Source organism: Arvicanthis niloticus, chromosome 1 (genome assembly GCF_011762505.2).
Source record: "Arvicanthis niloticus isolate mArvNil1 chromosome 1, mArvNil1.pat.X, whole genome shotgun sequence".
NCBI lineage: Eukaryota > Metazoa > Chordata > Mammalia > Rodentia > Muridae > Arvicanthis > Arvicanthis niloticus.
Genome location: NC_047658.1, coordinates 85,662,621 through 85,689,767, shown reverse-complemented (window position 1 = coordinate 85,689,767; position 27,147 = coordinate 85,662,621). Strand labels below are relative to the sequence as shown.

The 27,147-nt window shown below is 37.5% G+C and overlaps 1 protein-coding gene across 3 annotated transcripts in view; it reads left to right on the top strand.

Annotated features, from left to right (window-relative positions):
• The window catches only part of Smg1 (SMG1 nonsense mediated mRNA decay associated PI3K related kinase), a 100,420-nt gene that overhangs the window by 38,319 nt on the left and 34,954 nt on the right, over positions 1 to 27,147 (top strand). For all 3 annotated transcript variants that reach the window (XM_076941543.1, XM_034505599.2, XM_076941546.1), the window contains 22 exons: positions 1,881 to 2,054; positions 4,305 to 4,529; positions 5,244 to 5,345; positions 6,611 to 6,880; positions 9,333 to 9,463; positions 9,577 to 9,738; positions 10,324 to 10,442; positions 10,875 to 10,962; positions 11,049 to 11,150; positions 12,778 to 12,918; positions 13,379 to 13,578; positions 13,966 to 14,162; positions 14,324 to 14,488; positions 14,960 to 15,114; positions 15,952 to 16,094; positions 16,279 to 16,480; positions 18,360 to 18,469; positions 19,863 to 20,010; positions 20,282 to 20,441; positions 21,734 to 21,854; positions 25,193 to 25,441; positions 26,856 to 27,140. In XM_076941543.1, coding sequence (XP_076797658.1) covers positions 1,881 to 2,054; positions 4,305 to 4,529; positions 5,244 to 5,345; positions 6,611 to 6,880; positions 9,333 to 9,463; positions 9,577 to 9,738; positions 10,324 to 10,442; positions 10,875 to 10,962; positions 11,049 to 11,150; positions 12,778 to 12,918; positions 13,379 to 13,578; positions 13,966 to 14,162; positions 14,324 to 14,488; positions 14,960 to 15,114; positions 15,952 to 16,094; positions 16,279 to 16,480; positions 18,360 to 18,469; positions 19,863 to 20,010; positions 20,282 to 20,441; positions 21,734 to 21,854; positions 25,193 to 25,441; positions 26,856 to 27,140 — 3,649 coding nt within the window. The remainder of the gene's footprint in view (positions 1 to 1,880; positions 2,055 to 4,304; positions 4,530 to 5,243; positions 5,346 to 6,610; positions 6,881 to 9,332; positions 9,464 to 9,576; positions 9,739 to 10,323; positions 10,443 to 10,874; positions 10,963 to 11,048; positions 11,151 to 12,777; positions 12,919 to 13,378; positions 13,579 to 13,965; positions 14,163 to 14,323; positions 14,489 to 14,959; positions 15,115 to 15,951; positions 16,095 to 16,278; positions 16,481 to 18,359; positions 18,470 to 19,862; positions 20,011 to 20,281; positions 20,442 to 21,733; positions 21,855 to 25,192; positions 25,442 to 26,855; positions 27,141 to 27,147) is intronic.

The window sequence follows — 27,147 nt, the reverse complement described above, 5'->3', positions numbered from 1 at the left end:
TTTTTACCAAAAGGCAGATGCTGTTCAGAAATGAAAACTGCCCCTAAAAATGCTGCCCTAGAGTATTCAGAGACTCTCATATCATGCTGTCCAGGGCAAAATTGGGTTTGTTCCACTGGATGGAGCAGCTGTCTGTGAATGTGACAACTTTCAGGGTACTTCCTACAGCCTTTGTCCTTGCTCTGGCCCTACTGCTGTGGCTTAAGCCTTTGTTGTCTCTTATGGGAGGGAGTACCACATTTCTGCTTGTTGAAGGCTGTTGGAAATACTAAGTTTGCTATAGTTTTTTGCTGCTTGTAGTGAGAGTTCATTATTCTACCAATTTGATCACTGGAGTGTTTACTTTTTTTAGGAAAAATAAATAAAATTTACTTTTATACTTTGTTTCCTTGGGACATACAGAGTGCAGGTCATCTCATCCCCCATCTCACCTTTCTACTCACCTATACAGATGAATATTACTCTTTCAAAAGGTACCCATTCTTACAGGCATAGACACTTAGGTAATTTTAATACCTACTTTTCTTTCTTTACCCCTTTCTTCACCCCTTCCCCCTTCCCAGTCTTGAACTCACAGAGATCCCTTTGTCCCTCTCATATACTGGATTAAAGGTGTTTGCTACTCTGACTCCTTTTTTGTTTGGTACTTAATTATCTGTAGAAATATGTTGATTCTAACACCCAGTCTTTTTTAACATTTATTTATTTTATGAAGGTGTTGGATTCTATTACAGATGGTTATGAATCACCATGTGGTTGCTAGGAATTGAACTCAGGTCCTCTGAAAGAGCAGTTAGTGCTCTTAACCACTGAGCCATCTCTCTAGTCCCCCCAACACCCAGTCTTAATCATTCTCTTTGGGTATATTTTATACTTTCAACTAGATTATAAGTCTATAGAGTAGTTCTTAAATTTCTAACCCCATTCCTTTGGAGTACATGCTATTAATTTTTTTTTAAATTTTTAATTAATTATTTATTTTTTTTGGTTTTTGGTTATTCGAGACAGGGTTTCTCTGTGTAGTCCTGGCTGTCCTGATACTCACACTGTAGACCAGGCTGGCCTTGAACTCAGAAATCCACCTGCCTCTGCCTCCCAAGTGCTGGGATTAAAGGCGTGCGCCACCACCGCTTGGCTTATTAATATATTCTTAATATTTTTGTCAAAGATTATATGGAATGAGGATTTAGTAGAAAACAATTATAGGAATGGCAAAATTTTTCTCCATTTGTACTTACACAATAATATATGCATAAAATTTGGGTTATTTTCCTAACTCTTCTCTGAATTGGTGCAGATCATTTTCATAATTTTATCTGGTTTTGTAAGGAATGATTTAGAGAACTTTAGGCATATGGAGTTTGGTATTTTCTCTTTTAGGCTAAAATTTCTTTTAATTGGTAACAATCTTTCTAGGGCTTGGTGTGGTCGAACACATCTTTTAATCCCAGCACACGGGAGGCAGAATTGGGTGAATCTCTGTGTGTTGGAATTCAGCCTGGTCTACATATTGGTTTCCAAGCCAGCCAGGGCTATTTAGTGAGACACTGTTTTAAAAGGAAAAAAAGAATCTGACAACATTAAGTGTCGTAAAGAATATTGGGGGATTTATAGGATAAATATCAGCTACTCCAGAGGCTGAGATTAAGATGATCAATTGGGCCCAGAAGTCTGGGCAACATAATAAGACTCTTACCTCAAATGAATAGTGTTAGGGGTCTAGGAATAGATTATACAGAAATAGAGACGGGTGTTCACTGTTGAGTGCTTACCTAGTATGTGCAAGAGGTTGTGCTTGATTTGTGATTACCAGTATATAGCGATAAAGCCACAAAAAATCTTGTACTACTACAATAAGAATATTGTATATTTGCATCTAGGACCTCAGCCATGTGGCCTCCGGGGAGTCAGTGGATGAAGATGTTCCTCCTCCATCAGTGTCATTACCAAAGCTGGCAGCACTTCTCCGTGTGTTCAGTACTGTGGTGAGGAGCATTGGGGAGCGATTTAGCCCAATTCGTGGTCCACCAATTACCGAGGCATATGTAACAGATGTAAGTGTTTTTTAAAAACCAGGTTGTATTGTGAGGGCTTCCTGTACCCATTGAACTATATTGATCTTTCATTTGCTTAACATGTTAAATGTGTTTGTTCCTAGCTACTCTTTACTCAGAAAAGTAGGGAAGCCTGCTTATCAACCACCATCCTTGAACTCTCACACCTCACCAAGGGTGGGCCATCTTGATTTCTTACATACCCTCGAAATTTCCTTAAGGAGTTCCTTCACAGATCCACTTGCATCTATTCTTTTTTTTTAGTACCAAGGATTGAATTTAGTACCTTGCACAGGCTCCGTCTTCATCTGCACTTGATAAAAACATTGAGCTTTTTCCTCAACCTGCACCTACTATTTTAATATCTAGTTGTAAAACTTTAGATAATAATATTATCTTTTCTTTAAAAATTGATTCTGCTTGTTTGGCACGGTGGTGAATGCCTTTAATCCTAGCACTCTGGAGACAGAGGCAGGCAGATCTCTGTGAGTTTGAAGCCAGTTTGGTTTACAGAGTGAGTTCTAGGATAGCCAAAACTATGTGGAGAAACGTCGTCTTGAAAAACAAACAAAAAAATAAGTTGAGGATCCTTTTAGTTTTCAACATAATAAGAATCATATACTATAAAGTGTTAGAAGTCATATTCTTGGGTTGAATGTGTAGTTTGTGGTAGAGCTTTTACCTTTCATGGATGTCTTGAATGTCATCCCCACTACTGCACTGGAAACAAACTGGTGTCTCCCCCCCCCCCCCCCTTTTTTTTTTTTTTTTTTTGAGCATGAAACTCAGGAGTCACATGTTTGTGTATTCTTTGATGTAAAGAGATACTATTTAAAAATACCAACCTGAAGCCAGGTATGAGAAGTGACCAAATTACAGCACTAGAGTGGTCAGTGTGCAGTGCAGTCTGGCAGAGAGAACTGAGCCAGGAGCACTGCTATGGAGTATAGAGGGAGATGTGTTAGTGGCAGCCAGGGAAGACAGTCTACCTGACTGAAATGTGCTACTCCTCAGCCACAGTGCTGACTTTTTAGGAGCATGACTTTGGACACATTGCTAGATAAATAAGGTATTGTGTAATTCTTCGCAAGGTGGGTGTGTGTGTATTAGCAGAAATATCAGATTATACATGTAACTAAGTCTGCATGTTGATAATTCAAACCTTCAATTCCCTTTTTATCACGTAAAAGGTTTTTGCTTCAAGAGTGTAGTTGAAGTAAAGGCAGTAATCTCAAATGCAAAACAAAAGGAAAGAAACAAGTCTTCTCAGAATAGTTATATTTTGAATATTATGAAGTTCTTCGGTTTTGGCTTTTGTGAACAGCATTAAGGAATCTTTTTTACAGGTTTTAAAGATATCCCACTGGGTATTATTGATTGATTATTATAGATCTGTGATACTTAGTAGCATGAGCTTTTCCATTATTCAAAAATTTTATTTATTATTAGAAATGTAGTACACAAATACTGTTAACAGTTTAGTGATTTTTATGTATGTTGGAAATTACATGTTTTTTTGTTTTTTTTTGTTTTGTTTTGTTTTTTTGTTTTGTTTTTTTTTTTTTTTTTTTTTTTTTTTTTTAATGATCCTTAATAGGATTGTGAGTATCTGGAGTTCTTATTTTGTGAAAGAACTTGTAGGACTCAGTTGTAGAATACTGGGCTATTATCATCACTGATATACAAACTTTAATATTCGCTTAAAAGCAATTTTAGCACATACTTTGAAAAGATTGTTTAAAATCCAAGATCTGTGTTTAAGCAGATGTGAGCAGGACGTTCCTGTGTGTGCTGGGTTGTGATGTAATGTATGTCACAGTGGTAAAGATGCCGAGCTTTCCACACAGCCTTCTGGTAATCACAGGCGCAGAGGACGAGTGCCAGGGAACTTAAGGGTGACAAGCTCCACTTCTTGTCATGATAGTAATTTGGAATACCTTTTAGCCACGATGTTTTGTTTTGTTTTTAAAATTGTATTAAAGATGCCCATATTAGCTACCAAGAATTAGAGAATCAACTGTGAGCTGTGGAGGTGCACATCTGTGAAGCCAGCTTGGGTTACTTTCTTTGCCCTCATTTCAACTCACAAAAACAAAACAAACAAACAAAAAAAACCCAAAACAACAACAAAAACTTCAAACAAGGCTGTTAACAAGACATTTTAAAGTTGAAACTGCATTAAATAAAAAATAGTGGCGTAGAGAGAAGCTTGTGAGTGTTTAAAAAGGTGCTTGTTTTCCCCATTTGCAGGTTCTATACAGAGTAATGAGATGCGTGACGGCTGCAAACCAAGTGTTTTTTTCTGAGGCTGTGTTGACAGCTGCTAATGAGTGTGTTGGTGTTTTGCTCGGCAGCTTGGATCCTAGCATGACTATACATTGTGACATGGTCATTACATATGGATTAGACCAACTGGAGAATTGCCAGACTTGTGGTACCGATTATATCATCTCAGTCTTGAATTTGCTCACATTGGTATGTGAATTACTGTTTTTGTTGTTTTTAAATTGTTTATGTAGGTCTTTATCTGAAAGAAATTAAAGAGCTTTTCTTCATGTGTTTTAAGTAAGGGCTTGCATTTTTTAAAGAATCCATTGATAATTCTCATTTTTCTAGTTCAGTATGTTTTTTTTTTTTTTTCCCCCTACTATCAATTCGTGTGTAGTGTCTGGTAGCTCACTTTAGTCTAACTTCTCTAACTTTGTATTAATGACATGTCCCCATTTTCCCCAGACTCAGTTCTGCTACTGATATGTTCCTTATGGGAGAGTGTATTTGACTATTTTCAAAGACCTGCTTATATTTAATTTCTTAGAAGAAAAATTTATATGATTTTTCTTTAATTTCTTTTTCTTTACTTTATTAGCCATATATCCACTCTCTTTAAAACATAATGGAATAGTGAGTCTTTATACTTAGTACTCAACTCCTGTAGTCAGAAACACACGGCCTGTCTTCTTCACTGTAGGCTGTCAATTGCCAGCCTCCTCCTGGCATGTTATCCAATTTTAGAATTTTAAAGAACTCCAGACCTTTTACTGTCTCCCTAGTTTTGCCTTTTTGAAGAATTACCAGCTATGTAGTCCTTTTAGATTGACTTTTTTCCCCACTTGTAATGTGCATTTAAGGTTCTTCCTTCTTGCATTTTTGTAACTTAAGTAAGCTTATTTTAAAATTTTGTTCTTTTAGATTGTTGAGCAGATAAATACAAAACTTCCATCATCGTTTGTAGAAAAGCTTTTTATACCATCATCTAAACTACTATTTTTACGGTACCACAAAGAAAAAGAGGTAAGTAGTAGTACATTGATAACAGCAAGTGGATTCTTTTTGACATTGAACTTTTGTTGCTTATAAATATTTATTATTTATATTATATTATTTATATATATTATATTGCTTATAAATAAATATTATCATAAATAAACTTGTTGCTGTGAAATAGTACTTGATGCTGTATATAAGCTGATTATATAAACTGATTACAATGAGCATTTTTGGTTAATACTTATTATCATACTAAGTATTATCATGACTGAAGTATCTAATACCCTTTCCAGAATACCTATAACTTACTTTTATTAACTTGATTTTGGTAAATTCTTACAAAGGCAAATCTAGTGACAATCTTAGATTTTTTTTTTTTTTTTTTTTAAAAACACAGAAATATAAGAGTGTACTTTTGTCTTAATCCCGCGTACGGGGCTGCTTCAGATTGTCTGGAGCAGCTGACTATGATTTGTGCTGTGCTCTAGCAAGTGGCGTGATTTTGCCAGCTCCAGATACTTTTCTGCCATTGCGTGACATTTGGAATTCTGGGGACTTTTCATAGAGTATATAAATACTAGGCCCTGAGAGGTAGGGTGGGTTGTTGGTTTGTTGTTGTTAATTGTGTTTTGTTAAGTAGTGAACAAAGAAGAAATAGCAAGAAGAAATTAGATATCCTGACTGAAGATCAAACTTGCCTTAAGGAACCTGACACCCCTAATCAGCAGAAAGTAGTCTTAAAGATAATGATGCCCTCTTTTCCGACACCTGACTCTATTCAGGAATCTCTTTCCTCTCTATCCTTTTTTTCTCTTTTATTTAGTGTTAGGAGATAGTGGAGAAGGGTGGAAGAGAAAAAGAACCCACAAAGTTGCTAAATCCAGCTATAGATGAAGAGTCAGATATATTCCTGTTACAAGTTCAGAAGTATTGCATATATTAAAAATAAAATTACTAGTCATTAGTCAGCTGGCACTCCAAATTGACTATAGACCTAAGTAGATAGGGGAAACTTAAGCTGCTGTTTGTGTATGTGTTGGCATTGACTCTTCAATGCCCCCTTGGAAATCTCACATTAGCAGCTTTTAAGAGCATTCTTTATTTGTAATAAGTTCATAGAGCTTTATAGATAAAAAAAAAGTAACCTATATACAGGTTTCTTAAAGTTGGTCTTCTGAAATGAACCTTTTGGGTGTTACGGACGGTGTCTAAATGTTGCAGGTCATCTCCCTGGTGTACTACATGCAGATAATGATTTTTCACCAGTTTTCTGAAATTTTCTTTTGTAGGTTGTTGCTGTAGCTCATGCTGTTTATCAAGCAGTGCTCAGTTTGAAGAATATTCCTGTTCTGGAGACTGCCTATAAATTAATTTTGGGAGAGATGACTTGTGCACTAAACAATCTGCTACACAGTCTCCAGCTTCCTGATGCCTGTTCTGAGATTAAGCACGAGGCTTTTCAGAATCATGTGTTCAACATTGACAATGCCAACTTTGTAGTTATATTTGATCTCAGTGCTTTGACCACAATTGGAAATGCCAAAAACTCATTAATTGGGGTAAGTCTTTAATTTTATAGACTTTGTTTTTATTTATTTTGTGTTATTTTTGGTTTTGAGGCAGAATTCTGCTGTGTGGCCCAAGTGGGCTTTGAGCTCACTGTGTTCCTGGCTTTAGCATTCTGAGTCCTGGGATTCCTGGCATATACCACCATTCCTGACCATAAAATCTATTCATGCATGGTTAACCTATCTCTACCCTTACCTATCTCATTTTCTTCTCTTTCCTCTTCTTTGTAATAGAGTCCTATGTAGACCAGGTTGACCCTGGTGCTGAGATTATAGGCATGTATCACCATGTTCATTCACAGCTTCATATATTGTAATTGTGTGTGGGTGGTGGGGTGGGACAGAGACAGAGTTCAACATTCAATACCTTCTTTAATTGTTCTCCATCTTGTTTTTTGAGATAGGGTCTCTCATTGAACTTGGAGCTCACTGATTTCAGTTAGTCTGTCTCTGTCTTGTGGGTGCTGGGATTACAGATGTTTGCCTACTCTATGTGGCTGCTGGTTGTCCTTAAGCTTGTGTGGCAAGCCTTTTACCCACTGAACCATCCTCTTAGCCTGGGTTCTGTAACTTCAAAAAAAAGGACCTGGTGAGATGATGGCTAATAAGAGCAAGTAATGTTCTGTTTTTGCAAAGGAACCAAGTTTGTTTCCCCAGCCTGACATAATAGCCTGTAATTCCAGAGTCCAAGTCTAGTGCATGCATATCTCATCTCCCCTGCCCCCCCAAAATAATAATAACAAATGGAAAAAAAATTCAGCCAGGTGTAGTAGTATATGCCTACAGTCTGAGCACCTAGAACATGGAGACAGGAGGATTACAGGTTCCAGCCAGCCTATAACTAGATACTAGTCTACACAGTGAGACTCTGTCAAAAAAAAAAATAAATAAATAAAAAATAAAATAAAATAAAAAGTTCTTTTCCTCTCCCCGGGGATATACGGAATTAATAGTTGCTGGAGAGAGAGAGAGAGAGAGAGAGAGAGGGAGGAGAGAGAGGAGAGAGGAGAGAGAGGAGAGAGAGAGAGAGAGAGAGGGAGGAGAGAGAGAGAGAGGGAGGAGAGAGAGGAGAGAGAGGAGAGAGAGGAGAGGGAGGAGAGGGAAGAGAGAGGAGAGAGAGGAGGAGACTGACTTTGTGCATGTATCCTCAGATAAGGTGCCTGTATCCCTATAAACTATACTAATAAAATCTGTTGGGTCTCAAAACAAAACAAACACCAAAAGGACACACAGTTGAAGTAAAGAGTTTCAGAAGAAAAGGATTAGTAGGAGTGCAAGGGGATAAAAGAGGGTAATGGAGGAGGGGAAATGTGATCAGAATACATTTTGTTCATGTGAACATGTCATAATGAAGTCATCAACATACACAAAACATACCCAGTGTATAGGTTGGGGAGGGAGAAGGCTGGGAATGTAACTAAGTGGCAGAGTGCGTACCCTGAATTCAATTCCATCATTACAAAAAAACCAAAAGGATACAAGAAATTAGCTGTGTAACTCTGACTGGTGTAAAACTTAACAATCTGCATACCCTTTCCTTTGCCTCCGTAGTATTGGATTTATGCTATCTGATTTTAGTAGAGGGCAATGTTCTGTATTTATGAGAAGGAAGAAGACTTGATGCTTGTGCCTGCTTTCTCCAGCTTTTGTGTCAGAGTGCCTGCCCTGTCCCACAGATGCCCCTTCCTCCCTGCTATTTCACCTTACATTTGATAACCGTTGGAAACTCCCTTTCTTTTACATGTGTGTTTTATTTTTGAGGAATTCCTGTCCTGTTATAGATTGGAGAAGGTTTACACTCTCTGATTTGGCAGTCAGTCAGAGATAGCAGTGGATGTAGCAGGTAGTCAGATGGAGCATTGTGCCCTAGAGGAAAAGAGCTGGGTGGGAATGGGTCAGGGAGGCAAGATTGCTAGCTTTGTCATTGAACAAAATATACTGATATTGCCATTTGCAATATACTGATGATTGAGGAAATACAGGTTATGGTATCAAAAAGTACAAAGGGGTTTGCTTAAACTAGACATCAGCTAACTGATCCTTTGCCCCAAACTTAGTTGTGTACTTGCTTCTCATTTGTGTTTTAAATAGCTTGATTGAGGTATATTTTACATACCATACAATTCCTGCTTACATTTGTACTCGTGTTTAGTGAGTTGATTACCCAGCATGGTTTGAACATTACCACACTGTACTCAGCATTCCTTGTTTTAGCTGATGCCCCAAGACAGTGGAATAGTTGAGGAATTGCTGAGTTAAACAGAGATGCCACCTAGCTGCAAAGCCTAACTTGAAAAACTATTTGCTGAGGACTCCAGCTTTGTGTACTAGATAATTTCCAAGCTTCAGGCTAAGTACACTTGATTCCAAAAGTAGACTGTTCCATGCATGCACTTGTGTGTCTTGGGGGAGCCATAACTATACTTTGTTTTTACCTTGGCAGATGTGGGCACTGTCTCCAACTGTATTTGCACTGCTGAGTAAGAATCTGATGATTGTGCATAGTGACCTGGCTGTTCACTTCCCTGCCATTCAGTATGCGGTGCTCTACACCCTGTATTCGCATTGTACCAGGTAGTGTGTTCTCAGGTCCTCAGAAGAAAAAAAAGCACGAACGTTTTGTTTCTTGACCTTGCTAACTTCTTTTGATGACAGCTGAAAACATGGTCTCTACTTTTTTTTTTCAGGCATGATCACTTCATATCCAGTAGTCTTAGCTCTTCATCCCCTTCCTTATTTGATGGTGCGGTGATTAGTACTGTGACTACAGCCACAAAGAAACATTTCTCAATTATATTAAATCTTTTGGGAATTTTGCTAAAAAAAGATAATCTTAACCAGGACACAAGGTACCTAAGTAGTTTTTTTAAAAATAATATTAAATTCCTAAGTTTATTAATTTATTGCAATTTGAGGCTAAGAAATGTAAATTAGAGCTTCATTGTGAAGTATCTGATTTGATTCTGTTACTTGATTTCTGTGATTCCCGCAGGGCTGTACTTTGGTGAGCTTTTCCAGTGGCACTCGGCTCCTTTTCAGACACAATATCATGATACAGAAACAAAATTCTTTAGACTTTGCTTTTTACTTACAGATTTAGTTTCCTTTTAATTTTGTATGGTTTTTTCTTTGTATCCCTGTATGTGCAAGTGAGTGCAGTGCTCTTGGAGGCTGTGGTGCTGGATTTCCCTGGAGCTGGAGTAACAGAGTGTTGTGAGCTGGCTTACTTGGGTGCTAGAGACTGAACTTCAGTCCTGCAAGGGCAGTGGCCACTCAGCCACTGAGCAGCCTCTCCAGATCTGCCTTAAAAATTTTATTTTGTTATTATTACTACTTTTGTCCTTTGAAAAGTAAAAAAAAAAAACTGATAGAAGAGAGTATCTTGTGGTTTTTGTTTTGTTTTAATGTAAAGCCAACTTTATTTTATGTTTCAGGAAACTGTTAATGACATGGGCTTTGGAAGTTGCTGTATTAATGAAGAAGTCTGAAACATATGCACCTTTATTCTCCCTTCCATCTTTTCATAAATTTTCCAAAGGCCTTTTAGCCAACAGTAAGAGACTTATGTTTTAATTTTGTTTACCCTTTAAAGAATATTGGTTAGCAGAAGGTTGTTAGATCAGCACTTGTAGATGTGAAAATGCACAGTCCCTATTTTAGTTCCATTCATAGTAGATTATATTGCATTCTTAGTATTTGAAAGATAATTGAACTGCTAGATTATCAATCTTATATGTTAGCTAATTCCAGGAAGTTGAAAATTTTTTCTTAGAATAAGGTTTATATGTGGAATGGTCAACTTGTTTTTTTTGTTGAGTACTAGTTTCCTAGGTATTACTGTCAGAAAGGAGGCAAGAGTAGGGTGTAATCCATAGTTGGTGCTACCTGTTTGATGAGTAAGTGAATGAATGAATGAATTCAATACATGACATACACTTTTGTGTGTGGGGTGTCACTGAAAGTATCTTTTCTTTTTTAATAATAGCTCTTGTTGAAGATGTGAATATCTGCTTGCAAGCATGTAGCAGTCTCCATGCTCTGTCCTCTTCCTTGCCAGATGATCTGCTACAGAGGTATAGACGAGAGAGCACATCTTTGACTCTGACTATACTGTACATGGGAATGCTACCACACCTGCTTTATCTGTTATTTTTCATAGGTGTGTTGATGTCTGCCGTGTTCAGCTTGTCCATAGTGGAACTCGTATTCGACAGGCCTTTGGAAAGCTGTTGAAGTCAATTCCTTTAGATGTTGTACTAAGGTATAACTGTTTGTCTCACTATATTTTACCACCTATAATTGTCTCCTGTAGAAAAAGATAAATCACCATATTAATTTTACATGTTACATGGTACTTAGTGATCAAAGGGATGTCTGAGGATAATTTTGGAGACCTAGAAGAGTAAAAGTTTTTATTTTTTATGACTCTTATCATCTTATAATTAGTGGAGAATAATCCATGTAGAACCAAAATGCATTTTTTAGTAGTTTAGATTTTCTTTTTTTCCCCCTACCCTCTCTTCCCCTTTTGGTTTGGTTTTCCAAGACAGGATTTCCTAGATTTTTCATTTTAAATGATTTATTTTTATTTTATATCTGAGTGTTTTGCCTGTGTGTACATCTCTGTACCACCACGTGCATGCCTGGTGTGTCCAGAGAGATCAGGACAAAGATGTTGAATCCCTTGGAATTTGATTCACAAATTTTGTTGTTGTTGTTTTTAAAGACTTACTATATATACATACATATATATGTATATACATGTATACACACACACACACACACACACACACACACACACACACTCTGTAGCTATTTTTAGACACACCAGAAGAGGCATCAGATCACATCACAGATGATTATGAGCCACCTGTGGTTGCTGGGAATTGAACTCAGAACCTCTGAAGAGCAGCCAGTGCTCTTAACTGTTGAGTCACATCTCCAGCCCCCATTGTACATGGTTTTGAGCTGCCTTGTGGGTACTGGAAACCAAACTCAGCTCCTCTGCAGATTAAGAAGTACCCTTAATAACTGAGGCACCTCTCCAACCCCATTAGTTCAGGTAAAATTTTTTTTTTTTTTTTTGGTTTTGATTAAGTTGATTTTGGGAACACTTGTTTCATTTTTGATAAAGTGTTTCAGTTTTTCCAGAGACTAGCTTTTAACTTCTTGTGTAGCCAAGGAGAATCCTAAACTACCAGTTCTTTTTGGTTCCTTCAGAGTGCTGGGATTACAAGTATGCATCATAGTGTTCAGTTTATTTTGTTTGTGAGCAAACCTAGAGCTTTGTATATGTTGGACAAGCATTCCACTGACTGAGCTACATCCTTAGTGTGCACTCTCCTTTTCCCTTTTAAAAATTTATTTATTTATTTATTTATTTATTTATTTATTTATGGCCTTGGTTTGTAGTCCAGGCTGTTCTTGAACTCAAGATCTTCCTACCTCCCAAGTTCTAGGATTATAGATATATACTAGCAGTCTTTTTAAGAAAAGATTTTACTTTACTTAGTGTGTATACAAGCCTGGGTTTGTGTGCATATGTGTGTGTCTGTCCCCTGTTGGATTCCTGGGACCTTGAGTTATAGGCAGTTGTGTGGGTACTAGGAACTGAACTCAGGGCCCTTGGAAGTGCACCAAGAGCAGCACATACTCTTAACATTGAGCCACCTCTAATTTGAGAACTTTTAAGATTCTAAAATTGTGACCTTAAAATCCCTCCCTCCTTCCTGTTCATATGCATTTTGTCTTTATGCCTGATGTTCTGTATACAATTTTTAAGCCTTGGTTTTGTTTGTGCTTTCAATGATGTATAGTATCTCATCTATAGAATCTGCTACTCTTCTAAAACATCTTACATAATAATAATGACTACTTTCTGTTAACAGCAATAACAATCACACAGAGATTCAGGAGATTTCTCTAGCGTTGAGAAGCCACATGAGTAAAGCACCAAGTAACACATTCCACCCTCAGGACTTTTCTGATGTCATCAGTTTCATTTTGTATGGAAACTCTCACCGAACAGGGTAAGACTCTTTCATTAGAAAAAGGTAATTTTAAGACTCTGATGATAATTACACCCAGATTTGAGAAAACACTATCCAAGGTGCCAAATTGGAAGGCAATATTCTTTGGTAGCTCACTTTGGTTTTTCATCAGGTTTAGAGATAGTACTGCTTTGAAAATGGTATTTTTAATCAACAGAAGTGGACTGTGACATTCACTGATGATTGGTAGTTGACTGATCTGATGAACATGAATTCATTGGAGGGAGGGTTGGAGGTGATGATATTGTCAAGATGTTCAGTTACAGTGAATAAAATATAACCTGGCAGCCAAATTGTCATGAGCTGTACACCCAGCCTGTTCTTACAGTGGAGTTTTTTGGTATGAAAATTTGTCCTTAACTCCCATTCCTCTTGCACTTGTTTTGATTATTAAAATGAAGTTGTCATCGTCTGTTACATATGAAACTACTTTTCCCAGGAAGGACAATTGGTTAGAAAGATTGTTCTATAGCTGCCAGAGGCTGGATAAGCGTGACCAATCTACAATTCCCCGCAATCTTCTAAAGACAGATGCTGTCCTTTGGCAGTGGGCTATTTGGGAAGCTGCGCAGTTTACTGTCCTTTCAAAGTTGCGAACCCCACTGGGCAGAGCTCAGGACACGTTCCAGACAATTGAAGGTAACCAGCCACTTAGCATTCTTCAAACTTTGTAATGAAGATGAGTTCTAGGTCTTTAACTTTAAAAACCATGGCTTTCTTATACTGATAGAGATTTCACAGGTTTTTGGTGTTTTTTTTTTTTTTTTTTTTTTTTTTTTTTTTTTTTTTTTTTTTGAGTAATTTCTAGATATTTTTAGATAAAATTTTTTAGTTGACTTTGTTATGTGCATGTCTGCTTCTGTTTAAAGCTTAGGTGGTTGTATGGACAAGCATTTGTCCTCAGAAAATGAGAGATTTTTAATCTTTGCTTTTTGTTTTAAATTGATGAATATATAAACAGTATATCTGGTAAATTGATTTACTAAGAGTTTTCTCTGATTCAGAATGTTGCTGCTTTGTTTTCAGGTATCATTAGAAGTCTTGCAGCCCACACACTAAATCCTGACCAGGATGTTAGCCAGTGGACCACTGCAGATAATGATGAAGGCCATGGGAGTAATCAGCTTAGACTTGTTCTTCTACTTCAGTATCTGGAGAACCTAGAGAAATTAATGTATAATGCCTATGAGGGGTGTGCCAATGCGTTAACGTCACCTCCCAAGGTTGGTGTCATGGAATAGTGGTGCTTTGTAATTGATTGTGAAACCTGGTGGGGTGTATATGGTAGAAATCACAGTCCATTTGGGTTTTGTTTATGGGTATACAAGGCATCTTCACCATGATGGGAACTAGTTCTGAGTTCTTTTCTTTTCTTTTTTTAAAGGTCATTAGGACTTTTTTCTATACCAATCGACAGACTTGCCAAGACTGGCTCACTCGGATCCGCCTATCCATCATGAGGGTTGGATTGTTGGCAGGTCAGCCTGCAGTGACAGTGAGGCATGGCTTTGACTTACTTACTGAAATGAAAACAAATAGTCTATCTCAGGTAATGTGGTGCATTTGGGATGCATTTTAACTGATTGTAGGAATTTGAGTTTGGTGTCTGATGGAATTCAATCTATAAATAAGTTAACTTTAGTTCTTTTTCAAGGCTACATCCAGTATCTCACAAAACTGACGACTTCCCCATTACAGACTTTACTTCCCATAATGGACCATAAAGTTATTTATGTTTTCTACATAGAACATGTTAAAAATATGAATGTCTTATTCCTAAAGACTGGGACGTTAGGAATAGTAAGAAATTTGTCTGTGGAATACATTATAAAGTATGGGAAAATTCTTTAATTAGGTTCAGAATAGATGTTTTGTGATGATTCTTAAGCCATATAAGCTAAATATTGTGAAAAAGATTGTTAAATATGTAGATTGTGACCAGATGTTTTAAGTTCAGTAGAGAATTGAATTTCAGTAGTATCGAGAGGTCTGTGATTAATCGTTTGCCTGCTGTTTCCAGGGGAATGAATTGGAAGTAACTATCATGATGGTGGTAGAAGCACTGTGTGAGCTCCATTGTCCTGAAGCTATACAGGGAATTGCTGTCTGGTCATCTTCAGCTGTTGGTAAAAACCTTCTTTGGATTAACTCAGTGGCCCAGCAGGCTGAAGGGAGGTAAGCTAGAAGGAAAAAAGTGAATAATGGTATTCTTTGCATTTTATAATATTGAAAATGGCTTTGTCCACTTTGAGCATTGTACTATAATCACTTCAGTAGGAGGCATCTTTCATTTGTTTTTTGATTAGCAGCCATGCATGACTGTCTCGTTTAAGTCAGAGATTATGAGAAATCATACTGGAAAGCAAGGTCTTTCAGTTTCATAAATAGTTTTAAACATGATTTTTGATTGAAAACCTTCCATATTAGACTCTGGTGTGATATTGTATATTGCTGAAATGTTTGTTCACAAATTTGTGGATTACATGTGCAGATGATTCAGTTTTGAGTGAGGGGCATACCTCATGTACATTTAATTAGTTCTTAGAAATTTGGAGGGAGAAACAACCACTTAAATTTGGAAAGATAAATAACCTGATGTTTGCAGGTTTTGGTGTGCCTAAAGCTCCATTTCTTAGGTGGGTGGTGGTGTTCTAGTGCTACAGAAACAACAGTATACCTGTGGAGCGACATGGCTTTTCTATACAACAATATTATAAAAAACATTTTGCTGTGGTAAATATTCTACAATCTGATTTTTCTTAATGAATACTATGACATATTTGTGAATATATGATACTTTGACATACTTTATTGTTGGACATCAAAGTTGTTATTGGTAGTTTCCACTAGTTGTTCAATACTGTCTTGGTGTGAGATACAGATCTGATTTCCTCCTCCAAATAACTGACTTATTGTCCAGGTGCAACTGATTAATTCATTCTCACACCATTAATTGTTTTAGGAATGAGATACATTTGAATAATTTTTAAGACTTTTATATTTGCATTTAAGGTTTGAAAAGGCCTCTGTGGAGTACCAGGAGCACCTGTGTGCCATGACAGGTGTTGACTGCTGCATCTCCAGCTTTGACAAGTCTGTTCTCACATTGGCCAATGCTGGACGTAACAGTGCCAGCCCAAAACACTCTCTAAATGGTGAGCATCCAGTGTTTATATTTAAAATATGCCAAAGCTACCTTTCATTTGTGCAGGGGAACTTACTGTATGTTTCCAGGAGTTTACTTTCTTTTCACGATATATTTACAGTTTTTCTTAATTTTATTTTAAAATTAATTCCTTCCTTCCTTCCTTCCTTCCTTCCTTCCTTCCTTCCTTCCAGGTGAATCCAGAAAAACTGTGCTGTCCAAATCAATTGACTCTTCCCCTGAAGTTATCAACTACCTAGGAAATAAGGCGTGTGAGTGCTATATCTCTATTGCTGACTGGGCTGCTGTGCAGGAGTGGCAGAACGCAGTCCATGACATGAAGAAGAACGCCAGCAGCACCTCACTCAATCTGAAAGCCGATTTCAACTATATCAAGTAAGGGCTGCATCTGCCAGTTACGGATCTGCATTGTCTGTCCTGTCAATAAGTAGCCTTCCTCCATGGTGGAACATACTAAAATTGGTTATATTTATAACAGGAAGAAAACAGGCAAGGAAGAAATCTGCTTAGTGGGAAGATAGAATCATATACAAAAAGGCAATGCTTTAGAGATATTCACATAGGACAGCTATGTTTCTGAAGAACTGTCTTTGAATAATCAAAGACATTTTGTTTTAATGATGAGAGTCTGAACATTTATAAATTATTTTCTATTTTATTTTCATCTATTAAATTATTCCTTTTTAATTATCCTTCTCAAAATTGAGAATTTACTGCACTTTAGTCACATGGCTGGTAGGGCAAAGCTCATCAGAGTTGGTTTGCTGTCCCTTCCTGATAACTAAAGACAGTCTGTGAGAGCATCAGGGCACAGTGTAGCAGGACACAATGCCGCTTTTGCCTCTTCAGAACGGAGAGTGAAGAAACGGGAGAAAAACCTTGACAAAGCAGTAAGTAGGCTTGTCTTTTCTGTTTCTCAAGGAAAGTAGTTAGGCATAGACAGTTTAGGATACCTGTGGTAGATTGCAGTAGAGGCAGAAGAAATCAGAATAGTAAGTTTTATTTTGTTTGGAAGAGGAGGGCAGCTGAAAGTCAAGAATTGTAGAGCAGTGGGAACATAGGGATCCTGGCACTAGAAAACCCAGGTCTTGTTTTGGTTACTAGACATGAAGTTCAGCAGCAGCCAGTACTTAACTCTCACTGTTTCACTAGAAACAACTGGTTATACTGGTATAGGTCAGAGCAGGAGTTGGGTAAGGCGGATGATGAACATTTCCATTGCTGCTTTCAGACAGTGATAAGAGAAGGGACCAGTGAGAGAGGCAGATAAGGAGAGCATGGGACTTGAGGTGGGCCGGGGGTGGGTTGGTGAGTGTAGGCAGTAATCCCAGCACTTGAGAGGCATCGTCAGGATTTTCATCGTTAGTTTCAAGCCAATGGAGAGCTTGTCTTAAAACAGACAGAAGAGAGAGATTGAGAATATAAATCTTCCTCGTAATTGGGGAGTATCTGTGGTAGGGATAGCGGAGTAGTGTGGAGCTTAGTATGACTGAAGTATCTCATTTTGGCTTTGGAGCATCAAGGCCATAGGAGATGGCTACAGATAAGAACAGAAAATTGGAAAAATTTTTTTAAAGATTTATGTACGTGAGTACACTGTAGCTGTCTTCAGACACACCAGAAGAGGCAGTGGATCCCATTACAAATGATTGTGAGCCACCATGTGGTTGCTGGGAATTGAACTCAGGACCTCTGGAAGAGCAGCCGGTGTTCTTAACCACTAAGCCATCTCTCCAGCCTGAAAATTGGAATTCTTTCAGGGAAGGTAAATGAGTCTCATAAAAAAAAATCATAAAAACAAAAAAACCATAAAACATAAAAATCGAGGTCTCAGTGAAGGAGTCAGGGCTAAGGTACAAAACTTAGATGATAGGGGTCTTAAAGGGAAAAAATGTAGGCTCCTGGTGGGGAGAGAGGCCAGCTGGCTGGTTGTAGTGGCTTGGAGAGAGCAAGTATTGAAGACATAGTGTAGTCTACTGCCAGTGTATTAACAGGCAGCTAGACCACCCACTACAGAAAAAGGATGAAGACAGAGGGGTGAGCAAGCTCAACTGGTTGTCATGGCTAAGACCCACCTTCCTGTTTTCCTGTCATTGCAGCGATGGGAGCTACATCAAGATGAAACAGTACTTTACTTGTAAATGCCATTTCTCTAGATGGCTGCTTCCTTATAGTGCTTGTTCTCCCTGCAGCCCCCAGTGGTTATACAGGGCTGGTAAGGCCTAACACAAGCTGATGTGTATTTTAATTACAGGTCACTCAGCAGCTTCGAGTCTGGAGAGTTTGTTGAATGCACTGAGCAGTTGGAATTATTACCAGGAGAAAATATTAACCTGCTTGCTGGAGGGTCAAAAGAAAAAATAGGTATTTGAGAATGGTTTTAAGTTTTTTCATAACAAATTTCTTAAAATTTTGGATAGCTTATTGGTAAACTTCTGTATATTTATTTGGAGTCCTAGACTATTGGTTTCTGTATATTGGAGACGGTGTAACAGAATTAGGTGCTATTAGTAGTTGATAAATGAAAAATGACTCAGTTAAAACTAAACTGGAAGAGGTGATATTGATACATTGAGATGAATATAGACATTTAGCTTGAGAAAGTACAAAGCAGTGTTTTAACTGCAGTTTCCATCTTGATGAGCATACTGTGCGTACACTTCTGTCAGAGGTCTGTGTTTTTGACGTTTGCGCCTTGGAGAGTAGGCTGCATTGTTTAAGGCTCTCAAGTACCTCTGGAGAGCTACAAAACCAACCAGAATCATTTTTGACTTTTTAAAGTCATTATGTCAGTTTTTGTTTCCATGTAATTAACCTTTTGTTTTAGAAACTAATTTGTTTTAAAACTAATTTTTCTTTCTGAAATTTTGGTGTGTGTGTTGTGTGTCTGTGTGTGTCCCCTTGGAACTCAGTATGTTGACTTTCCCTGAATTCATAAGATCCTCCTAACTTTGCCTCCTGAGTGCTGGGCTCCAGTGTACCTGGTGGTTTTAGTTTCTTATAGGAGGTGCAAAATTAGTGGGTTGATCTGTTGACATGTATTCATCTCTGAACTTAATTTCAGGTCTGTAATAATTATAGTTTACTTGTTCTAGAATTATTTTAGTTTTTCTGGTATAAATGAATTTGGCCACATACACTTAGTTAAGTTATACAAATAAGTTTGGAATTTAGGAGCTAGCTCAGTCACTAAAATGCTTGTCACACAAACATGAAGAGCTGAGTTCAATTCATAGGATCTGTATAAAAAATCCATGTATGATGGTATATGCTTGTAGTCCCAGTAAAAGGAAGGTAGAGTGGCCAATGAGAGACTGTCTCAAAACAAAGATGGATGATTCTCAAGGAAGAATAGAGGAGGTTGACCTCTGGCCTCTAGATGTACAGACAGTATACACCACTAAATAAGTAAAAAAGTGAGCTTAAATTTCATGAACTAAAGTGGAGAAAAATTCACTGAAATGGTTAAATCCTTTTTAGAATCAGGTTTTAGTCTATTTTTGAGCAAAGTATGAATGTGAAAAGAAGGGGGGAATAGGTTGTTTGCTAGTGTTTGCACTTTTAAGGCCAGGTAAGAGGCAGGAAATATAATTTTATGTTAAATAATGCTGTTTATATTGTGGTCTGAAATGCTTTATGTCTAGCTACCCAAACGTAATGAAATGAAGTTTTCATTAACGATAATTAAGTATTGTCAGAATATATTAATACTTTTGTACATTAAGATTAAATTAATTTAATTATCTAACTTGTTTAGATATGAAAAAGCTTCTTCCTAACATGCTAAGCCCAGACCCACGGGAGCTTCAGAAATCCATTGAAGTCCAACTGTTGAGAAGCTCGGTCTTCCTGGCAACTGCTTTAAACCATGTGGAACAAGATCAGAAATGGCAGTCCTTAACCGAGTGAGTCACTAGTGTGCATTGGCAGGTGGTGGCAAGGGGTGATGTGATTGGAACTGTAGATGTGTAGAAACCCCTACAGTAGATGTCTTACCTTGCTCACAGTCTACCATAGAGCAGGCTGCTTTTTCTTTATATGACCCCTGATTTATTTATTTATTTTTTATTTTTATTTTTATTTTTTTGCCAAATGATAATGCCTTAGTGACTTGATATTAGTGACTACACGCTGAAGAATCTTGTTAATTTATTGACAGCAAATATGTTCTTTCAGAAATGTGGTAAAATACTTGAAGCAAACCTCACGCATCGCTATTGGACCACTAAGATTGTCCACACTAACGGTGTCACAGTCCTTGCCAGTACTGAGTACCCTGCAGCTCTACTGCTCATCTGCACTAGAGAACACAGTTTCCAATAGACTTTCAACAGAGGTGTGTAGATTATTTGTTGTTTGTTTTGTTTTTTTCCTTACATTTTAAAAAAATTTAGTTTATGTGTATGAATGTTTTGCCTGCATGCATGTCTGTGCACTGCTTACATGTTTGGTGCCTTTAGAAACTGGAAGAGGGCATTGGATTCCCTAAGATTAGAGTTACAGATGGGTGTGAACCACCATGGAGGCTGGGAATTTAACATGGTGGATCTTCTGAAACCAACAAGTGAGCTTAACCACTGAGCCATCTCTCCATCCCTGAAGTGTATTTTTGTAAACATTTTCTGTTAGTATTAATATGATAGTATAGATCAAAAACTTCATTTTCTCAGGTTTTAAAATAGAATTTGTAATTGAGTAAACTGGTGAACTCAGAAGTCTAAAATTTCATTTCTAGACAGATTCTCTTTTTTTAAAGAATAATTTATTTTTATTTTAAGTACATTAGTGTCTTGCATATATGTCTGTATGATCCTTGTGTGTGTGAATGATGGGAATTGAACTTGGGGCCACTGGAAAAGCAGCCAGTCCCCTCAACTACTGAGCCATCATCTCTCCTACCCCTCTCTAGACAGAGTTTGATTTGTGGTAGTATAGTGCAGACAGAAGAACTTGAGATTTTGGCCGTTTGGTTTTTCTTACACATAAATTTTGGATTTGACTCTAAATAGAGTAAGCTTCAACCAAAGAGAGAACCTTTGTAAAGGAATTGCAATCTTTGAACAAAAATTATAGAATCAGTAGCTTAATGCTTTTCTGGAATTCTGTTTATAGTAAATACATGTTTTTACAAATGTACTTTATTAGTAAATATACTGACAAATTGTATTAATATTTTAGATTTATTTAATAAAACAAAGGTTTTCTGTTTGGGTGTGGCTTACTTTCTTTTTTTAATGCTTTAATTTTATACCATGACTATGGCAACTTATAAAAGATAGCATTTGATTTGGAGCTTATAATTTCAGAGGGTTAGAGTTCTTTATGACAGACTGTAGGTAATGCTGCTGAGATGGTAGGTTTTGATTTCCAAGTTGGAGGCAGAGAGAGTAAGAGACACTGTTGAAATCTTAAAGCCTGCCCCTATTTATTCTACTTCTTCAACAAGGCCATATTACCTGATCTTCCCCAAACTGTTCTACCAGCTGGGACCAAGTTCAGACATACGAACCACATACAGGTTGCAAGGGACATGATGGAAGGTTGTAGGAAAGTTGGAATAGAGGAATAGATCTAAAGGCTGTAGTCTTTCCTGAGATTGTTTTACATAAGTCTTTGTCTTTCTGCCAGGACTGTCTTATCCCACTCTTTAGTGATGCTCTTCGCTCATGTAAACAGCATGATGTGCGGCCATGGATGCAGGCACTGAGATATACCATGTACCAGAATCAACTGTTAGAGAAAATTAAAGGTAACATCCCTTCCCTCTATTTCCCTCCTCTCCCCTTCCCTCGCCCCTCATCTCTTCCACCAACCCCTTATGGAACTTACTGTGTAGACCAGGTTGGCTTCAAACTCAGAGATCTACCTGCCTTTCAAGTATTGGGATTAAAGGCATATGTTACCTCTTGGCCCGATTTTCTTTTTCTGTTTTTCTTCCTTTTTTTTCCCTCGATTTTCTTTTTCTTAAAACTAGCTTTACTGAGATGTAAATTAAAATTTAAGTATGCAGTTTGAGTTTTCTCCCATCTTTCTCTGTGTACCCAGAAAGTCCTATGTCTTCTCTGTTTATTTTCTTATCATTGCCCCATCTCAGGCAGCTGATGATTTGTTTTCTATCATTGTAAATTAAATGTATCTTTGTTGTGTCTTTATATAAATGGAATTGTGCTGCGTGCTACTATATTTGGTGTCTCCAGCTTACATTGTATTTTTAAGGTTTTCCCATGTTAACTTGTTAGTAAGGTGGACCTTTTTTTATTGTCTAGAAGTATTCCACTATATGGATGTGCCACCATTTGTTTATTTTTCCATTCTCTGGTATGAGTTTGTTCTCAGTTTTTCTAGTTGGATAGCTAAGCACAAAGCTACTATGAACATTTGTATTATTTTTCTTGTTGCTTTTGGCCAAAACCTGTCAATAAACTTAAGGAAAGAAGGGTTTATATTGGCTCAAAGTTTAAGGTACAGTTCATCATGATAGGGAAATCATGGAGACAGAAATGCAGCTGCCACCAGGAAGCAGAGATGAATGCTAATGCTTAGTTTGCTTTCTCTTGTTCCCATACACCAGTGCCTGTACTGTTTTTTGGGTGAGTCTTCCCATCTCAAAAGTTAAACCTTTCTGGAAACACCCTCACAGGTGTATTCAGAGGTCTGTTTCTGTGATGATCCCAAATCCTGTCAAGTTGACAGGACAAACTGTCAGTATATATTCATGCTCAATACCACAGTCAAATCTTAGGGCTATGCTTCTCTTGAGTTAAAGTGTAGGAGTGAGACTGTTGAGTTAATAGGTTTAACTTTGTAAATAATTCAGTATTTCTTAGCTAGTGGTTATACCTTTTTCATGTTTTTTAGTATTTATGAATGTTCCAGTTCTCTTGTTTTTTTTTTTTAAGTGAGTAGGTATAATTTTAGTTCATGGTTTTAGTTTGTATTTCCCCGGTGATAGTGCATTTCCTCATCATTTTCTTTGCACAGATGCTATTGTGTGCTTTATGTTTCAAATATCTCTTAACATCTTTTGCCTGTTTTTCTTTTTTATTGGGGTAGGAGGCAAAAATCTCTCTCTGTAGCTCTGGCACTTGCTGTTCAGGCCAGGCTGGCCTTGACCTCACAGATAATTGCCTGTCTTTGCCTCCTGAATGTTGAGATTATAGGTATGACCACCATGCCTGGCCTTTTCTCTGTTTTTGACAGGGTCTTACGGTGTAGCTCTGATTGTCTTTGAATCAAAAGTAGACCAGGCTGTTCTTGAATTCAGAGATCCAGTGCTCAGATTAAATGTGTTTGCTACCATGCCCAGAATCTTTTGCCCATTTTTAATGAATAAGGCTTCTTTATATATTCTATGTACGAATTCTTCAGCATTTACTATGTGCTACAAACATTAAAGATTTTCAAATACTTAGAATGAATATGTAAATTTTTTAAAGGAAAGTGACTGTTTTATTGCCATAGAGTAGTACTTTGCCTCAGTGCTATAGTTTTAGTTGATTATATGGTGACTAAAGTTACTGAATAAACCTTAAGTATTAAATGTTAAGTAAATCCACTTCCAATATAGGCCTTTAATTACCAGACAATATTGGCTTCTGCCTAAGATAGCCTCTCATTGGATTTAGAACACTGGTTCAGCATTTGCAAATTGAGGGTCCTTAGCATGAAGCATTTCTGAGCCGCTTTTCTTATAATTTATGTGAGAATTATCCCATTTTCGAGGTGAGATAATATAAAAGCATTAGCACAGGATGAGGCATAAATAGGGTTGAAAGTACCACCATCTCTTTTCCTTGCTATATGAAACATTACTTAAAATTGGAAAGTCAGTAACCTAACATGTTCATATACAACTTCATTCCCAATCCGTTTTATTCTTTAGACACAATCCAGAAGTAGTAGTTTGTACCACATACTGTGATTAATTAGCAAATAATGGCAAGCAAGGTGAACCTATTGTGTTCACTGATACAACCAAGGAGATTTGCAAGTCCAGCAGGAAAGACCAAGCAGTGAAAGAATGAACACCTCAGTGCTGTGTTGAGTGGAAGTATGGATGCAGGCAGCTCAAAGAGTAACAGGGATCTCCGATTGACCTGAGGAATTGGTTCCAAGTTTACTTCTGTGTGATTACTTCCAGTGAAAGTTGTTGGCTTGTGGATTAGAGGAGGCTAAGAATGAGGCAAAGGGACCAGCTTCCTGCTTCGCTAAGAAATGTACTTAGGGATGACAATAAGGAAGGAAAAAACAATTTGTGAAAAGTAAATTCTAATGAAATTGCCAAGCACCTGCTCAGGCAGTGGGTCTTTTTTTGAGAAAAAGTAAAGAGAATAAGGGAGCAGTTTTAACAAGTGATAGGAATTCACTTAACCACACTTTCCAAGGCCTTTGAAATGTAATTGTTCACTTGGCAGGTAGGACTCAGCTCTCTGTTCTGGGCTACAAGTTTAGGAATCATAGCACTGATAAGGCTTTAATGCCACAGGCTAGATGTCTTGTCCAGGGGCCAATGAAAGGGAATGGAGGGTGGTCTTTGGCTTCTTTGACTTTCATTCTTTTTCCTGCTGTTTAACCTAGACTCTTCCTTCCCTTCCTCCCTCTTCCTTTCCTTCCTTTTTAATGTACTGCATTCATCATTTTTAAAATATCCTTTTTATTTTATGTATATGAGTGTTTGCCTGCATTTGTATATGTGTACCACATGTACCTAGAGGGCAGAAAGAAGATAGTGCTGTATTCCCTGGAACTGGCATTACAGGCAGTTGTGAACCATCATGTGGGCGCTGGGAATTCAACCATCTCCTGCAAGAGTAGTAGCAAATGCTGTCAACTGACAAGCTGTCTCTCCAGGCTCTGATGGAGGCTCTTTTCTGACAATTCAGATGTTACAAGGTTAATTTCTTGTAAAGAGTGATTTTCTCTTTGCTCTGCTTGGTTGTGTTTCTTCACTTAAACACTGTTATATGCTAAGCACTGTGGTAGCTGTTGGGGTTTGAGGGTTAAGAGATGGTGAAGAAGAATATGCTTCAGAAACACCCTCTGGAGTCAAGTGAGTTGGGAAATAATGAGACATTTTCTTGTTTCCAGAACAAACAGTACCAATTAGAAGCCATCTCATGGAATTAGGTCTGACGGCGGCAAAATTTGCTAGAAAACGGGGGAATGTGTCACTGGCGACAAGACTGCTGGCACAGTGCAGTGAGGTTCAGCTGGGAAAGACAACCACTGCCCAGGACTTAGTCCAGCATTTTAAAAAACTGTCCACTCAAGGTCAAGTGGATGAAAAATGGGGGCCTGAGCTTGATATTGAAAAAACCAAATTGTTATATACTGCAGGTTAGTAAACTATAGGCATGCTTCTGTGTGTGGTGTAAAGAAGTATTTTAGAAAAAAATTATTTCTGGCTTTTGTAGAACATTGTTTATGGCATGCTGGTATTTTATAATTGATATTTAGTAGCACTTTCCAAAAGATGTACATTTAATACAGTGTCCTTCAGTAAGACATGTTTTCAAGATCCTTGATTATGTCTGGATTCAGCTGTTTTCTTTTGGGGAATGTGGTGTGCCTACTTATGTGTATTTGTAGGAGCCATGCCTACTGTAAGTTCAGTTCATGTATGTGTGCATGTATGTGGGGACCAGAGGTTGACAGTGGATGTCCTTGATTGTTATCTATCTCATATTACTGAGGCAGGATTGTTTCACTTCTACCCATATCCTCTCTCAGAGTGCTAGGGCTACAGGCAGTCTGTCATGCCCACCCAGCATTTATGGGGATTCAAACTGTAGTCCTCAGTGCTTACACAACAAGCATTTAACCCATTGGTCCATTTTCGCAGCTCTTGAATTTTTTATTATTGTTACTGTTAAACTTTCCTAGCTGACCTGAAACTCACTATGTCAATCAGGCTGGCTTCTGCTTCCTGAGTGTTGAGATTAAAGATGTGTTACCATGCCTGCCTGGCTTTATGGTATTGTTTTATTTTGTCTTAGTTTTTGCTACTTTATTTATGTATTCAGTGCCTCCATATGTGTGTGTGTGTGTGTGTATGTGTATATATATATATGTGTGTGTGTATGTGTGTGTGTGTGTATATATATATAATTACTCCATCTTGAAATAAATTATTTCACCATAAATTTAAAAAGTATTGGTTTTATATGTGTATTTGTTGGTTTTTTTTTAATTCCCTGTAGGCCAGTCAACACATGCAATGGAATGTTGAGTTCTTGTGAGATATATATATATATATATATATATATATATATATATATATATATATATACATACATACATACACACACACACACACACATATATATGTATATATGTATATATGTATGTGAGATATATATATATATATGTATATATATATATATCTCACATACATATGTGCCTGGTACCCACAGAGGCCAGAAGAAGGTGCTGGATCCTCTGGAACTAGAGTTGTAGGGAGTTATTTGTTTTTTTCCCAGACAGGTTTCTCTGTGTAGTCTTGGCTGTCCTAGAACTTGTTCTATAGACCAGACTAGCCTTGAACTCACAGAGATCTACCTGCCTTTGCCTCTAAAGAATTAAAGGCCTCTAGAATTAAAGGCATGTGCCACCACCTTGAATTTATGTTTTTAAAAACAGAAAAATAAGTAATTACTCCATCTTGAAATAAATTATTTCACCATAAATTTTAAAAGTATTGGTTTTATATGTATCATTGTTTTTTTTTTTTTTTAATTTTTTTTCCCTGTAGGCCAGTCAACACATGCAATGGAAATGTTGAGTTCTTGTGCTATATCTTTTTGCAAGTCTGCGAAAGCTGAATATGCTGTGGCTAAGTCAATTCTGACCCTGGCTAAATGGGTCCAGGCAGAATGGAAAGAGATTTCGGGACAGCTGAGGCAGGTGTACAGAGCCCAGCAGCAGCAGAACCTTTCAGGCCTTTCTACTTTGTCTAGGAACATACTCACTCTAATAGAGCTACCGTCTGCTAATACAGTGGGAGAAGAGCACCCTCGGATTGAGAGTGAGTCTACAGGTATGAT